Below are 15,781 nucleotides of genomic sequence, written 5' to 3'. Positions count from 1 at the left end.
TCCTTTTTTTTTTTTTAAATCAGTTTCTCATCGTTTTTGATGTACGTTAAACACACAATTTTCTGCTTGCTTCCTTTTCGACTTCCAAAGCATGAAGCAAAGATCAAGTCCCTTACAGATTATATGCAGAATATGGAGCAGAAACGAAGGCAGTTGGAAGAAATGCAGGACTCTCTTAATGAAGAGCTGGCCAAATTGCGGGCACAAGGTACTATAACAGAGGTCTTCAAACTTGGCCACTTTAAGACTTGTACAGGGATATAGTACAGTATTATAGTATATGTACTATAATTTCAGAAATTATACACCCTCAATAGCAGCTTTGAATTTCATTTTTTCTAACATATATTGATTTTTCTGTCTGGTAGTTCCTTTCCATTGTCACCTTCCCTTCTGAGATAAGGATTCACCAAGTTCTTTCAAAGTGGTTAATGCTGTCCAAATTGGGAGAACTAATACTGCTTTGGCGACATTTATTATGTCAGTGGAATCTATCAATCTTACACAGGAAAATATACTGTTGTAGAGGTAATCCTCAATTTAGGGCCACAATTGATCCCAAAATTTCTGTTGCTAAAGATTTGTTGCTAAACGAGACATTTGTTAAGTGAGTTCCCCCCCCATTTTACGACCTTTCTTGCCACAGTTGTTAAGTGGATCACTGCAGTTGTTAATTTAGTAACCCAGTTGTTAAGCGAATCTGGCTTCCCCATTGACTTTACTTGTCAGAAGTTTGCAAAAGTTGGGTCACATAATCCCAGGATACTGCAACCATCATAAATATGTGTTGGTTGCCAAGCATCTGAATTTGGATCACGTGACCATGGAGATGCGACAACGGTCGTAAGTGTAAGTCACTTTTTTTCAGTGCTGTTTTAACTTTGAATGGTCACTAAATTCAATTCAATTCAATTCAATTTATTAGATTTATAGGCCGCCCAATCCCAGGGGACTCCGGGCAGCTTACAAAAGACAAGAAAAGAAAAGAAATAAAAATAAAAATAATTTAAAAATTCACCAACACGCATACGTTCTGATCGGGGCTGGACCCTACATAATAAGGTCAACAGCCCCAGGCCTGCCGGAACAGCCAGGTTTTAACTTTAGCTTTTCTGAATGCCATGAGGCCTTCAGTTCACTAAATGAACTGTTGTAAGTCAAGGACTACCTGTATAGTCATACTTTACTAGCTGCAATATGGCAAGGATCAAAACTCAACTCATGCTGATTGGCATATTTTGCTGTACAAGGGCAATTTTTGTACATGTTCTAGAATGCTAGGCTTCTGATCTTCTGAATTGGTCACAGGGATGGGCTTTAAAGATTACAGCTGGCATGACAACAGATGGGGGGAACGTGTGCAACACATGGAATGTTCTATTTTTAGGCGCACAAATGGAGTTGGCTTTTGTTGGAAGAAAGTATTTCTTAAAAACCGTGGGCTAAAAGTAGCTTGACACAAATTGTTCTGCTGAAACACCTGTTAATGTTTCTTTGTCCCTCCAGGGTAATAAAAGTAGGAAGTCATATTTTGCACAAGGAAGTCTTTTTCAGAACTTGATTAATACTTCTTAAACTATATCCCATTAAAAGGTTGCTCAACTGTCCTCTTCATTTGAACAGAAAAAATGCACGAAGTCAGTTTCAAAGATAAAGAGAAGGAGCATCTGACTTTGCTACAGGATGCAGAGGAAATGAAGGTAATTTTAGATGGCCCCAAAGATAACAGATAAGAGTCATTGGAGTCCAAGGGGGGCTGGACTTAGGTCTCTTTTGTGGGTATATGGCTGTGATGGCGAACCTATGGCATGCATGCCACAGGGGCATGCGAGGTGCTGCCCTGTCAGCTGAAGCCTCCGGAGCTTGAAAAACCAGCCCTATGGGCAAACCAGAAGTTTGGGGATGTACATTCAGTTTGCTCATAGTGCCGGTTTTAGCCCTCCAGAGCCTTCAGGGGCCTTCTGGAGGCTTCCCTGAACGCTCTGGAGGGCTAAAACCGGCCCTATGAGCAACCTGGAAGTGACTTCCAGTTTGCTCGTAGGATCGTTTTTTGCCCTCCGGAGCCTTCAAGGAGGCCTCCTGAAGGCCCCTGAAGGCTCTGGAGGGCTAAACCGGCACTATGAGCAAACCGGAAGTCCGTTCCTGAACTTCTGGTTTGCCCATAGGGCCTGTTTTTCATGCTCCGGAGGCCTCTGCGGGGGGGGGGGAGGCCTCTGGAGCCTGGGGAGGGCGCAAAAGCATTTAAAAATAGGAGGGGAGCGCTGGTCGTGCATGCATGCATGCTGGGGTTGGGTGCAAAGCATTATGGGTGTGGCACACTCATGCACGACTCCCCTGCGTCCCCCCCACTTTTGGCATGCAAGCCAAAAAAGGTTCGCCATCACTAGTATAGGGACTCCAGACTGATTGTGTGTATGAACTCCGCCCTCAAGTTCAGCCTGGTCATCTACAGAAACACAATCCAGATTTTAGTCAACTCCTTACATACCCCAACACAAGTTCAGTAATTTCTTCTGTACATCCTTTTGATTTATGAGAGGCATATAACACATATATATGGGTTAGTTCCGAAAGCAGAATTGTTGGGACATGATTGGGAAAACTGATGTTAATTTTCTGAGCTTAGTTTTGAATGGAAAAAAATGGTATATACAAGAATCTCAGCAATTCTAAGATATGCAGATTGTATTTGATGTAATAGGAAAAACCATGAGTAAAATATTAAATTATTGTAATTTATTTATTTCTTCTACGAACAGAATACCTTGGAGCAACAGATGGAGAGTCATAGGGAAGCTCATCAGAAACAGCTCTCTCGATTACGAGATGAGATTGAGGAGAAACAGAAAATTATTGATGATATCAGAGAGTATGTTTACTTTCATATTCCCCAGTACAGTTTTTGAATAATTTTGCAAGTGTATATACATCTATATACAGACTACTGCTGATGACCTATTTGATTTCTATTTGATGATGCATTGCTTATATTTATTGGCAAAGCACTCAAAAAAACCAGATGAGTACTGCTGCAGATGTGTTTTTCTAGAATCTTCTTGTGGCAATTTGAACAAATAAGTAAACTCAGAAAGAACAAAGAACAATATATAAAGTGCTCCTGTTTTAATAATTAAAAAATGCAGCAAAGTATCATGTTTATGTCCAAGGCATACCATATTTTTCAGAGTATAAGACGCACCAGAGTATGTCACACCAAGATTTTGAAGAGGCAATTTTTTTAAAAAGTAGCTAGGTAGATAGAGGGATAGAGAGAGAGAAATAGAGAGAGGAGAGAGAGAGAGAGAGAGAGAGAAGGTAGGTAGGTAGGTAGGTAGGTATGTGTTCTGACCCCCTCCTCCATCCAGTAACGAAATCCGAGACAAGCTTAACTAGAATGTCCTTTAATAGCAAGACCAGAATCTCGGTGGCTGAAAGCCAAGCAAACAGATAAGGACCTTGGCAGCAACTCAGATAAACACTGGCAGCAACTCAGACAAACATTGGCAGCAATCCAGCCTGCCAAGTTAGTTACAACAGTTCTCTTTAGTCAATGCGTTGACTTCTGCAAGAGGCCCCTGTGCACCAGCAGTCTTTTTTATAGTCTGGAGAGGAGCCTAATGACCACCAGCTGAGTGCAATTACCTCCTGTAATTACGTAATTGTTCCTGACGCCTAGTAGCTCTTCGATGGAGTGCATCCAGGAACAACTCACTGCTGGCTTCTGGATCACTCTCCCTTATCTCCTCCCTATTGGTCCAAGGCTCAGGCGCCACCTGGTGGCCAATCAGTCTCTCTGCACCCTGCTCAAAGTCGGAACCCTGTCCAGGGTCTTCCAGACTCATAGGGCCCCTCACTGTCAGAGTCTGGTGGCAGCTCCAACGGCTCCTGCTGGGCCACAACAGGTATGTAGCTAGATAGGGGGAGAGAGAGAGAAATACAGTAGGTAGGTAGGGAGAGAGAGAGTAGTTAGGTAGGTAGGTAGGTAGGTAGGTAGGTAGGTAGATAAAGGAGAGAGAGAGAGAGAGAGAAATACAGTAGGCAGGTAGAGAGAAAGAGAAAAAAATAGAAAGAGAGAGAGTGGTAGGTTGGTAGGTAGAGGGATAGAGAGAGAAATAGAGAGAGAGAGAAATACAGTAGATAGGTAGGAAAAGAGATGGTAGGTAGGTACGTAGGTAGATAGGGAGAGGGAGAGAGAGAAATACAGTAGGTAGGGAGGAAGAGAGAGAGAGAGTAGATAGGTAGATAGAGGGATAGAGAGAGAGAGAGAAATACAGTAGGTAGGTAGGGAGAGAGAGAGTAGGTAGGTAGGTAGATGTTTCCAGGTGTATTTATCCATGTGCTGGAGAAGGAAATCACTGACAATCTGCAGCACCTAAGACTTTGTTTCTCCTGGTACAGCATTTAATCAATCTAATTCTCATCAATCACTCTAACTAAACAGCTTTCAGAAAGGAAAAAAAAGTTTTTGCACTCTGCAAACCTCCCAAAAACAGCCCTTTTGTGAAAATGGGCCTGTTTTTTAAAAAAAAGGCATGAATAGCCTTTGGGAGGCTTGCAGAGTGCTCCTGGGGTGTCGGGGTGGGGTGGGGGAATACAAGCAAATAAGGCCAGATTTGTGCAAAAACGGGCGAGTTTTTTGTCAAGAAAATTGCATGCATAACCTTATGGAGGCTTATAGAGTACTCCGGGGGGGGGGAATTGAGCAAAAAAATGGCCCGTATTTTGCTCATTTCTGCCCTCCCCAGCCCCCAGGAGCTCTCTGAAAGCCTTCATAAGGGTATGCCATCACCCATTTTGGTGAAGGGGCGGGGCTTCAGGAGGCAAAAAATGCTGTATTCAGTGTATAAGATGCACCCAGATTTTCAGCCTCTTTTTTGAGGGAAAAAGGTGCATCTTATACTCCAAAAATACGGTACATATAACTCTGGATTTAAAATATCAGAAATATAATATGGTATTAAACATTAATCAATACCTTGAGATGCATTTAGAGCACTGTTTGTCACAAACAGTTTTAGTAGTTATACAGATAAAATGTAGAATGATACATTTTATTGAATGGTATTGAGATCAGTACTTACTTTATTGAATGATTTTGAGAGATCAATACTGCTTATTAAAAACTATTTTCAAGTTTTCTTGAAAAAATAGAATCCAGTGGTTGAAATGGAGTGTGGTAATATCCCATTTCTCTTCAATATTACATAGCATGGAGTAACAGCTATGTCAGAAACAACACTGCTTATTAAAAACTACTTTCAAGTTTTCTTGAAAAAGTAGAATCCAGTGGTTGAAATGGAGTGTGGTAATATCCCATTTCTCTTCAATATTACATAGCATGGAGTAACAGCTATGTCAGAAACAACACTGATTTGATATTTAAGATGATTATGAGAAAATTCTCTAAAGGTTTGAAACGGAAGTATATTGGGTAATTGTGATCTTATGATAAATGCATAATGGCTTGTATTTCTCTCCCTGCAGTACCACTTTTAATTTAAGTTATTTTCTGTTCTGCAGTATGAATCAGAAGTTGCAGCTGGAACAAGAAAAACTGAGTTCAGACTATGAAAAATTAAAAATAGAAGACCAAGAACGGGAAAATAAGTTGGAAAAACTTATGTAAGTTAGCTGGATTCCCTTTCCTGTTATGAATGGACATTCCTAAAATAATATATGCAGGATGCCATCCTGACCAAGGTCAGAAACCTCTGGCTATCCAGATGTTATTAGAATGTAATCTCTGGCAGACTCTATTAGCATGTATAGTGCTATATTTTACAGAATTAGCATTTCTCAACATTTGCATATTATTATTTATATTTTATGAGTTGAAAATTCTCCGTTCTTTTTTATGTTATCAAAAAGTCCTGTGATCATTTTTACTAGTCATCCTCCCCAAATAGGAGCCCTTGCTCGATTGTGAATCTAAAGATGGTAAAATATATTTAGATTGAAGTTTACAGCAAATACTGGGGGGTGGGGGGGAGGGCATTCTATTAGCTACAAATATATTTTACCATCTTTAGATTCACAATCAAGCAAGGGCTCCTTCATAGAGGTTTAATTTCTCATCCTAGAGACTCAACTCTAGAACAGAAAAGAATTAACAGACCTATAAGACCATGGTTTTGATTATACCCTTTCCCACCCCATTCCAATTTTAATAATTGCAAGGATAGGAGTGCTGTTAAAACATCTGGTCTTAATTGAGTGGCCCAATGTAAGTGTAAATAGTAAATGCATATCCACTTAACAGTCATTCCAAAGATAACACTACAACTGGATAGCCACAATTTATTTAAAATTAAGATTTTAAACTGCCTAAAAGAAAATAATCAGGTCTTAAGCTGGTGAAGAGAGAATTTTATACTTTCTTCTAAAAATATGGGTACATTATCAGGATTTTATTAGTACCCTGGTGTCAAAGTTCAATAGAGCAGGATTTTAACTATCCTCACCAACATACAGATTTACGATTTTGGAGATTCAAATTAAACTCAGAACTCTTGCTCTTGTTAATGCAGATAGTCCTCAATTTACAACCATTCATGTAGTAACAGTTCAAAGTTAAAATGGCAGTGAGAAAAGTGACTTATGACTTTCACACTTACAACCATTGCAGCATCCCCTTGGTCACGTGATCTCAAAATTCAGGAGCTTGGCAACTGGCATGTATTTATAACGGTTGCATTGTCCTGGGATCATATAATCATCATTTGTACCCTTCCCAGTCAGATTTGCAACAACTGCAGGATTCACTTAATTGCAGCAATTTCCTTAAAAACTGTGGTAAAAAGTGTCATAAAATGGGGTGCAACTCACTTTAGAACCATCGTGCTTAGCAATGGAAATTTCAAGCTTAATTGTCTTCTTTTTCTTTCCATTTTCCCAACATTATGCAGGGAAATTATGCACATTATGCTGCTTAGGTCTGCATAATGTGTCCAAAATATGATGCTGTGAGGATGGTTATTTGTGCCTCACATGAATTATGACTCGTTTGTTCATTTTCTTGGTATCCATGGTATTCTCAGGACTCTTATGCAAAAGCAAATTTCAAGAGTTACTCTAACTGCTTCAAGTTTTTGCTTCCGTAATGAGTTACGGATAAAATCATCGCCTGCACAATTCTGATCTAATAGAAGATGAATATCTGAATATCTTTTGCAAAGTCTTCATTGCTATCCTACCAAGTGCTAATCTATGTTGTAAGTCTTGACCACTGGTTTCTTTACTGTTCATGGTCAATCCTAAAAGTCAGAACCTATCAAACACTTAAGTTATTTTCACTGTCAGTTTTATGGCTGGGTTACTGTCCCTGTGGTTATGACTTTGGCTTTCTTTATATTTAAACTTAATGCCATTTTTCCTATTGTGCTTCTCAGCTTCCATTAGTTCCAGATAATTTGTATTTTAAGCTCTCAATAGAGGGTCATCAGCAGAGTGATTATTCATATTTCACCCTCCTTTTAAAAACTTGCTCGTCTTCCAATCCATCATCCCGCAATATTCGGTATATAGATTGAGCAAATATTCAGTATACAGGTTGAGCAAATTAGACCTTGGATTTTGCGTTGTGCCAAAATGATCTTTAGGAGTGACTTCTCCTTCGTTTGAAAAGTCAACATGCTATTTGGATCCTAGACTTCATTCCACCCACCCAAATAAAGAATTACTTCCTTAAACGCTAAAGATTATGAAATATTTTTGCCTGAGAATATTACAGAAATCTGTAGTTAGCACCAGTGGTGGGTTGTCAAGTTTTTTTACTATCAGTTCGGGAGTCCGTGTAGGTGGGCAGAGCCTCCCGCCACTGCTACTACCGGTTCGCCTGATCCTGGCCGAACTGGGGCAATCCACCTCTGGTTAACACATTCATTGTCTTGGGAAATAGAAATAGTTTCTATCTCGAAAAATATAGGAAACTATATCATATTTTATGGCATATAATCCTTAAAGAAGAAACAAAAGAAAACTTGAGTTATGTTAATCCATTAGTATTGTACATACCTAATTCTGTGAAAATGGGAGAAAACTGGATTTGGTTTATATTACCTGCATTACATAATGTGGCAGTACATATGCTTAGGATAGCTAAAAAGTAATTTTCCTTTTAATTGAGTGTGAATATAAGCAAGCTGATGTACCTCTTAAGATAGTTTTGTTTCTTGTTAAAATTTATGTAAACTAATTTTCAGATACATTTTTAAATGTTTTATTGAGTTTTCTTGTTACAATGTAAACTGAGTCCATTCATGAATTTCCTACGATCATGAAGCACCGGATGAGTTTGTCAAAATGCTTAGTTGCCAATATTAAAAAATCCTATTGACCAAGCATGTCCAACCCACCACACCTGGCAATCGTGAACTTTTAACATGATGTCATTTATATACATTATATTATGTATATTATATGCAGCCCAAAACAATTCCTCTTCACTCAATGTGGTGCAGGCAAGCCAAAAGATTGCACACCTGTGGTTTAGACCTTAGAAGATGATCTGGCTTAATGTTTTGCAGTTTGGGGACTCTTTGTATTTTGTATTTTCTGAGTTGTACACTTGTTTTTTTTAATCTAGATTACTTAATGATAAGAGGGAACAAGCAAGGGAGGATCTTAAAGGACTAGAAGAAACTGTGGTATGTATTAACCGAATCATAGTTGTATTTCTGAAATAACTTTCCAGAAAAGAGATTATAATTTGAGTGAGGAGGGCATTGTGTCAGAAATACCCGAGGAAATTCCCATTGCCAATTATCCTGATAAATGATCCTGGTATGCTAGGGGCATTCACTTTTTGCATGTTTCCTATACTTTGTATCTCATAAGAACTGATTCAGGTTGCTACAGATGGTCCAAAATTCAATAACTCATTGATTGACATACACTAGTCACTAAAATCTCACTATACATAACTTGTAGGCCCTGCGGTGGTTAATGATACGTTTCTAAATTTACTTCAAGATGCTTGACTTAGAACATCCTGTATGGCTTTTTACCGAGGTACCTGCAGGATTGCTTATTAAACCCTGTGGAGAACCCATGTGAGGAAGCCCTGGAAGGAGAAGTTGCTTGTGAAGAGAAATTGAGGGTGGGAGGGAGACTTTCTGTTAGAGCTCTCAGCTGATTCTGATACCACAGATTGTGGTATCTTCCTCAGTTGCCTATGGGGGTTAGGGGTTCCAGAAGTAAAGAGGAAGGAGCGAAGGAAACAGTTCTCCATTGCTGTTCCATCCCTGTGAAACAAGTTGTAACCACCAAAATCCAGATAATTCCCGTCCTTGTCATCTCCTGGAAAGCAGTTAAAGCATATATGCATGCTATATAGTGTGCAGGAAAGTGAAATTAATATATATTTTTTTAAAAAAACTTTAGAAATGGTTATCCCTCAATCAGTTAACAGTGATCTATGAACAATTATCTGTGAAAATCTGTGAATTTGTCAATGATTCACAGTTGTTCAACAGATATGTGTTTCCCCGAAAATAAGACAGGGTCTTATTTTCTTTTGACCCCCAAAATAAGTTCTTGGCCTTATTTTCAGAGAAGTTTTATTATTTTTGAAGTGCAGGAGGTGGCGAGTGTGATCACCTCATGGCTGCTGCTATGTTGCAATATTTTCGGGGAAGGCTTATTATCCAGGGAGGTCTTATTTTCAGGGAAACAGGGTAACTGTTAAACAATTGAGGGCTAACCACTTTTTTTTGGTTTCATTTTAGCTGCTGTAATACCACAGTAGTTTATTTTATTTATTTCTATCAGGCCTTTATTATTTTTACAAATAACTCAAGATGGAGAACATATCCAGTACACCTTCCTCCTCCGATTTTCCTACAACAACAGGCCTGTGAAGTGAGTTGTGCTGAGACAGAGTAACAGGCCCAATATCGCCCAGCTGCCTTTCATGACTAAGGCAGGACTTGAACTCACAGTCTCCCACTTCCTAACCTGGTGCCTTAACCACTAAACCTGGTTCTGCAGTGCACTTATACTACACTATGATTTACCTATAGTTAAAGTACTGTTATTGGTGTGCTTGGATAACTTTGCCTTTGTGTTTCTGTTTAAAATAATCTGTATTAGGTAGAGGTGACTCGAGTGGGAGATGAGGGACAAATGAAAAAAATAGCAGCATGCATATTGTGATGCAAGCACCACTACTCTTGAACATACATTGTGACATTGCACAGATGCACATAAGGGACAGAAATTGTCACCATCATTCTGAAGAAATGCTAAGATTCTGTAGAGAATTCTGTCCCCCCCCCCTCAAATTTATGTATATGTCTATTTACAGGCTCGAGAACTTCAAACTCTTCACAACTTACGTAAACTCTTTGTTCAAGACCTCACCACCAGAGTAAAAAAAGTAAGATAAAATCTTTGGCTGAAAGATTAGAATTATGCTAAAAACATCATTTTGTTTTGGTGAAAATTTGTGTCAAGCTATCTGTTGAAACATAATTGCTTGTTAATATATCTTGCTTGCATTTGAATATCTGAGAATAATTGCATGCACTGATAAATATCATTATCAAATAATTTCAAAAGCTTGGATTATAAACATGACTGGAGGGAGTGTATAATGCTAACTTTACACATAGGCATATTGTTGTAATTCATTAAGGGCAGTCTAAGTCCAGGTACAGTGTACTTTTATATTTTGATACTTACATGAAAATAATAAAAGTGTTAAAGGTGTATTTCAGAGGGAAAAACATACAAAATTGTATGTTTTTGCCTTCACTAAATAAACTAAAATTAATCCAGAGGATGAGGAAAGTCTAACTCCTCCTTAGAATATTTTTGACTTTATACTGTTGTTTCAATCAGTATAACATGTAGTTGTATTTTGGACTATAGTTTTATGGTTATGAAAGAGTAGAGCAAGAAGGATTAAGGAAAAGGTGGTTCATATTGAAATACAGTATTAAAATCTCTGATACAATACTTCAAGCATAAGGTCATGAAGAGGAACCAATTTAATTTTTTTAAAGAAAATTACAATCTTCATTGTAAAATAGTCTCGGCATGAATGTTTCCACTTTGTTCCAAATTTATTTGCAATGCTTTTCACTACCTCTTAAACTTTCCTTTAAAAAAGGAGAATAGATACCAATTATTTCAGAATGTGAAAACTTTTTGAAATAGTTAAAGGCATTACTTCAATAAATATTTTAAAAAGTAGCTATTGATTTGCCAGTCTGGTGTATAATTATTACATTACTCTGGAAACATTTCATAATCTCTACGTATTTGACCTTAACTGTAACTCCCCAAATCTCTCCTTATGTCTCAAGCAAGTACTCTTGTTCAGTCAAGAGTTCGGTTGGAATAGAAAGCAGAGGATGACTGATGAATGTGAAAGGTTTAAATTACTAGACAACCAGTGACCACCATTTCAGAGATATTTCCTTACCAGATTCCTCCAAGTCTTTTACAATGACAGAACTTCTGGTTTACTAGCTTCACTGGAAACATTGGGACGCATTCAGAGATGTAGTGGCCTTGAAAACGGCCCATGTTGCACTATATAACATCAGCCCAAAAAATGTCTTATGACACTTTGCATTATGTCATAAACTGTTCTATGATAATTTTTATGTCATAAAACATTTTATGAAACTAGCTAAATTCAATACTAGGGCAGTCATGGATTTTGAACCTTTCTGTAAGCTAACCCATTTGAGGTACCTTGGTTTAAAAACTGTTACATCCAGTTAAAGGTTAAGGAACAAGAGTCTTAGTAGTATGTAAATAATACTGAATCATTTGAAAGGATTAACTTGGGACTGTGTAACTTTTCTTAAAGATTTCTCTGTTGTCTTAAACCATGCCAATTATAACAATGTAAATTATATTCAGAAATCTAAGAATTACATCTAGTTGAATGCTTTATGCTTATCCCAAGTTAAATTTCATAGGCAATGTAAGTTTTTTGTTGCTGTTCTCAACCATCATTTAATTTCTGTATTGTTTGCTCGGCATAGAGTGTGGAATTGGACAGTGATGATGGAGGTGGAAGTGCTGCCCAGAAGCAGAAAATCTCCTTCTTGGAAAACAACCTGGAGCAACTTACAAAAGTTCACAAACAGGTAGGAGTATCATTACATCGGTCATTTCTATCCTGTGGTTTTCCTAATTTGTCTAAATTCAACAGCTGCAGAATAAGGAGACTGGAAAAACAAACCTTACATAATTGTGTATAACAGTTGAGTTACAGCTCTTTCAAGAAGACATTTGAGCACACTTATTTAAAGTAAAAATGGAATTTTCAATCAGTTTATAAGAGCCTTGCCAGATGAGCCAAAAGGCAGCACCTGAAAATCAGATAAGAAGGGGGGAGGGAACGCTAGTTGCATATTATGTTGAATCCTCAGTTTTTTTACAACAGAGCTCTTCTTCTTTTAATTCAAATTGGATTTTTAGCAGAGTTTCTACCTTGGAGACCACAGACAAATTGCACAATGTACCTAACAATATCAAAATGGACTAGAGTGTGGTACTTCCGATGTTGTTGAACTACAGCGCTCAGTATCCCTAACTGTCAATCATGTTAGCTGAGGCTTTTGGGAATTGAATGTTAGCAACATCTAGAGAGCCCGAAGTCCCTTATTCCATTTCAGCCTTTAAGAATTTGAGTGACTTTGATGGGGCATGCACTAATGAACAATGGTCAGTGTGAAAAGCAAAGTGCTGGTTAGCTTGCATCACTGACTTTACAGTATCAATATTATATCCTTTGCATAAGGATTGCAAAAAATGTTCTATGTAGTGGAGGTTTCGGTGATAAGCAGAAATTTGTTTACCATAGGCATGATAATGAGTGTGTGCAATGGAGCTATCAACTGAGCTTTCCTGAAGTTTCAGAGATGGTCTTCCATTAGCCTGGGAAGCACAGCGAGTGGCAAAGAACTCTGGGGACTGTAGTCTAGACTTAAACCTAGAAGTTTTACCTGTCCTTATTATGCAACAATTTATTGCACCAAATATCATTGCTCTTTTTGTCTTATGGAAGCCCTATATATAGCTTGCAAGGTTTAAATTAGTGTTTTTCTTCCCTCCATGCTTCTTTTCTTTCTTTTCTTTTCCCTCTTCCTGTTGAAATTACAGGACTGAATAAAACTGTTGACAAGCAAAATCGATACAGACAGTGCTAAAAATGCCAAAAAAATGGGGGAAATGACATTAATTTCTTTATTCGCTTTTATCAGTATAGTTCAGTTTACAGTGTGTTTTCCAACATACGTTAAACTGATAAAAATTGCAAAATGTACATTAAATGCACCCAAGAAATATCATCCAAACAGGCTATGTATCTTTTAAAGTATTATTTACTTATTGAAAATAATAAATATTTAAAAATTTTAGGTTCTTATGTGTATGATATTGTAAAAATCTTGTGTGTGTGTGTGTGATATTGTAAAAAAAAAAGATGAGTCTTTCCATCTTTTGCAGCTGGTACGTGACAACGCAGATCTTCGTTGTGAACTTCCAAAGCTGGAAAAACGACTTCGAGCTACAGCAGAGAGAGTGAAGGCCTTGGAAAGTGCTTTGAAGGAGGCCAAGGAGAATGCCATGCGGGATCGGAAACGGTACCAGCAAGAAGTGGACCGCATTAAGGAGGCTGTCAGAGCCAAGAACATGGCAAGACGAGCCCATTCCGCTCAAATTGGTATGGATTCTGCCTCCTCATACAGAGGAGTCCTTGATGTATAATCATAATTGTGTCCAGAGTTTCAGCTAATAAGCAGGGCAGTTGTTAAATGATTCATGTCTGATTTTACAACCTTTTTTGCCATGGTTGTTAAGTGAATCACATGGTTGTTAAGCGAACTCAGCTCCCCCCACTGACTGTGATTGTCAGAAGGTGGTTGAAAAAGGCACAAATGATGATAATCTGACTATAGGATGCTGCAACTACTATAAACATGTGCCAGTTGCCAAGTGCCCAAATTTTGTTCATGTGATTGTGTGGATGCTGCAACAATTGTTAGTGGTTATAAGTCACTTCTTTCAGTGCCACTGTAACTTCAAACAACCACTAAACAAATGGCTATAAATCAAGGATTATTTATAAAATACTCTAAGCTCACAATAAATTCAGCAAATACCATGGGTTTATAGATTTTTTCCTGGGGAAAATACTTCTATTTTTAGGTATAAATGACTATCGGTTTTAGAAGAGCATTCCTGAACAGTGACTTCAGGAGTTTTATTACTTTGTGAGTATTAACTTGAATTAAATTTGATGAGTTTCAAAGCAGTTGAGTACCAAAGTAGCACTGTACTTTCAATCTCATGTTGCAAACTACTGTGTGCTCAGTTGTTTTGCTTAGTCCTCAACCCATTTTGATACAAAAAGTTTGTCCCGGTTCTTGTTGTTTGTTTGCTACTCAACATACAAGCTAGAACTTTTCAGTGCCAGCTTTCTTGTGACTCACTATATTATTCCTTATGGGAAAAATTCTTTGGTACTCATTGTTTTTGGTACTCATCATACCTCCTGAAGCCAATCAATGATGGGTACTGCGGTACCACTGTACAAAAATGCAACATTTTTTGAAGCTGCTCAATGAGACTTGCAGAAAGATGTGGCTGTGTTAAGTGATTCGTAGAGAGATGTTTGGTTCTTAGTCCCACATATTGTGAAGGATTATATTCAAATACTTTGCACGTCCCTCAACTAGTTGTCACGTCTTCACTTTATAAATAAAAAATAGCAGCAGAAGATTTCACTTCGCTAGTTTTTTATTTTTTTATTCATAGACAAACATACCCATTATCTCTTGTTCATACTGTTGTTGCAGCATTAACCATCAAACACAACACCTTTAATACCTCTGCACTTAGCCTGAACCCAAAATGCAGTTTTCATATAATTTGTCCAGATATATCTAACCAAGTAGTTTCTGTGGGATACATGAAATTGATTATTCCTACTACCTATTAATTTATTGTGTTCTGTCATCTTGATGATATTAATAGCTTTGTCAAAAACCTAATTTACACTATTGGTTATTACACTTGTAGTTTTGCTATAGTACTTGAAGTGGTAGTGGGGGATTCATATAACTGATTATTCCTTTCCGTATTAAAATACTTGTAGGAGAAATTCTTCCAACTCCAGAAGCCAAAAGAGGAGAATAACAAACTTTTGAAAGCAGATAAAAAGACAAAATCAATTTGAGAACAAAAACAAAGGAATCTATGGTATTTTTCAATGAGAAAGAATTTATGAATTGTATATTATTGTTTGGAATATCTGTGGAATTAGCACTTTAGGCTTCCCACAGAGGAAAAAAAATCAGGTTATGATTGTTTGGAAGAAGAGTAGTCCACTCCTTGGCTTAAAACAAAAAAAAATCCTTGACTTTGCTTTTTCTCTTTGCAGCCAAGCCTATTCGCCCTGGTCATTATCCAGCATCATCTCCTACAGCCATTCATGCCATTCGGGGAGGTGGTGCATATTACCAAAACATGAAGTAAATAACAGGTAAGTACATAGGTATTTGTAAGTTACTGTACATACTTACAGTCTACCAATATAGGTTCAGAAAGATTTCATAGCTCAGTCACAATAGGAAACTTACCTTCACCAATCCTGAAGGTCTTGAAGAGGGACAGCTAAGATAAGAACAGCCAGATTGAAGACCAGACTTGCAAATAACTCAGCTTGATCTGGGAATATGTTTGTTAGTATGTATTGTATGCCCAAGTAGACATCCCTCTAGACCAGAGATGGGGAACAATTGCCCTTTATGACTTGTGGACT

The 15,781-nt window shown here is 37.8% G+C and overlaps 1 protein-coding gene across 1 annotated transcript in view; it reads left to right on the top strand.

Annotated features, from left to right (window-relative positions):
* KIF5C (kinesin family member 5C) overlaps nt 1-15,495 on the top strand; it is an 85,222-nt gene extending 69,727 nt beyond the window's left edge. Inside the window, exons 17-25 of the mRNA XM_032224547.1 lie at nt 91-208; nt 1,624-1,700; nt 2,760-2,869; nt 5,521-5,622; nt 8,585-8,645; nt 10,304-10,375; nt 11,997-12,101; nt 13,465-13,681; nt 15,401-15,495. Coding sequence (XP_032080438.1) covers nt 91-208; nt 1,624-1,700; nt 2,760-2,869; nt 5,521-5,622; nt 8,585-8,645; nt 10,304-10,375; nt 11,997-12,101; nt 13,465-13,681; nt 15,401-15,495 — 957 coding nt within the window. The remainder of the gene's footprint in view (nt 1-90; nt 209-1,623; nt 1,701-2,759; nt 2,870-5,520; nt 5,623-8,584; nt 8,646-10,303; nt 10,376-11,996; nt 12,102-13,464; nt 13,682-15,400) is intronic.
* The last annotated feature ends 286 nt before the right edge of the window (nt 15,496-15,781 follow it).

The sequence above is a fragment of the Thamnophis elegans genome, chromosome 1, assembly GCF_009769535.1.
Source record: "Thamnophis elegans isolate rThaEle1 chromosome 1, rThaEle1.pri, whole genome shotgun sequence".
Classification (NCBI taxonomy): domain Eukaryota; kingdom Metazoa; phylum Chordata; class Lepidosauria; order Squamata; family Colubridae; genus Thamnophis; species Thamnophis elegans.
The sequence above is the reverse complement of the archived record's forward strand: the minus strand, read 5'-3'. Positions and strand labels throughout refer to the sequence as shown.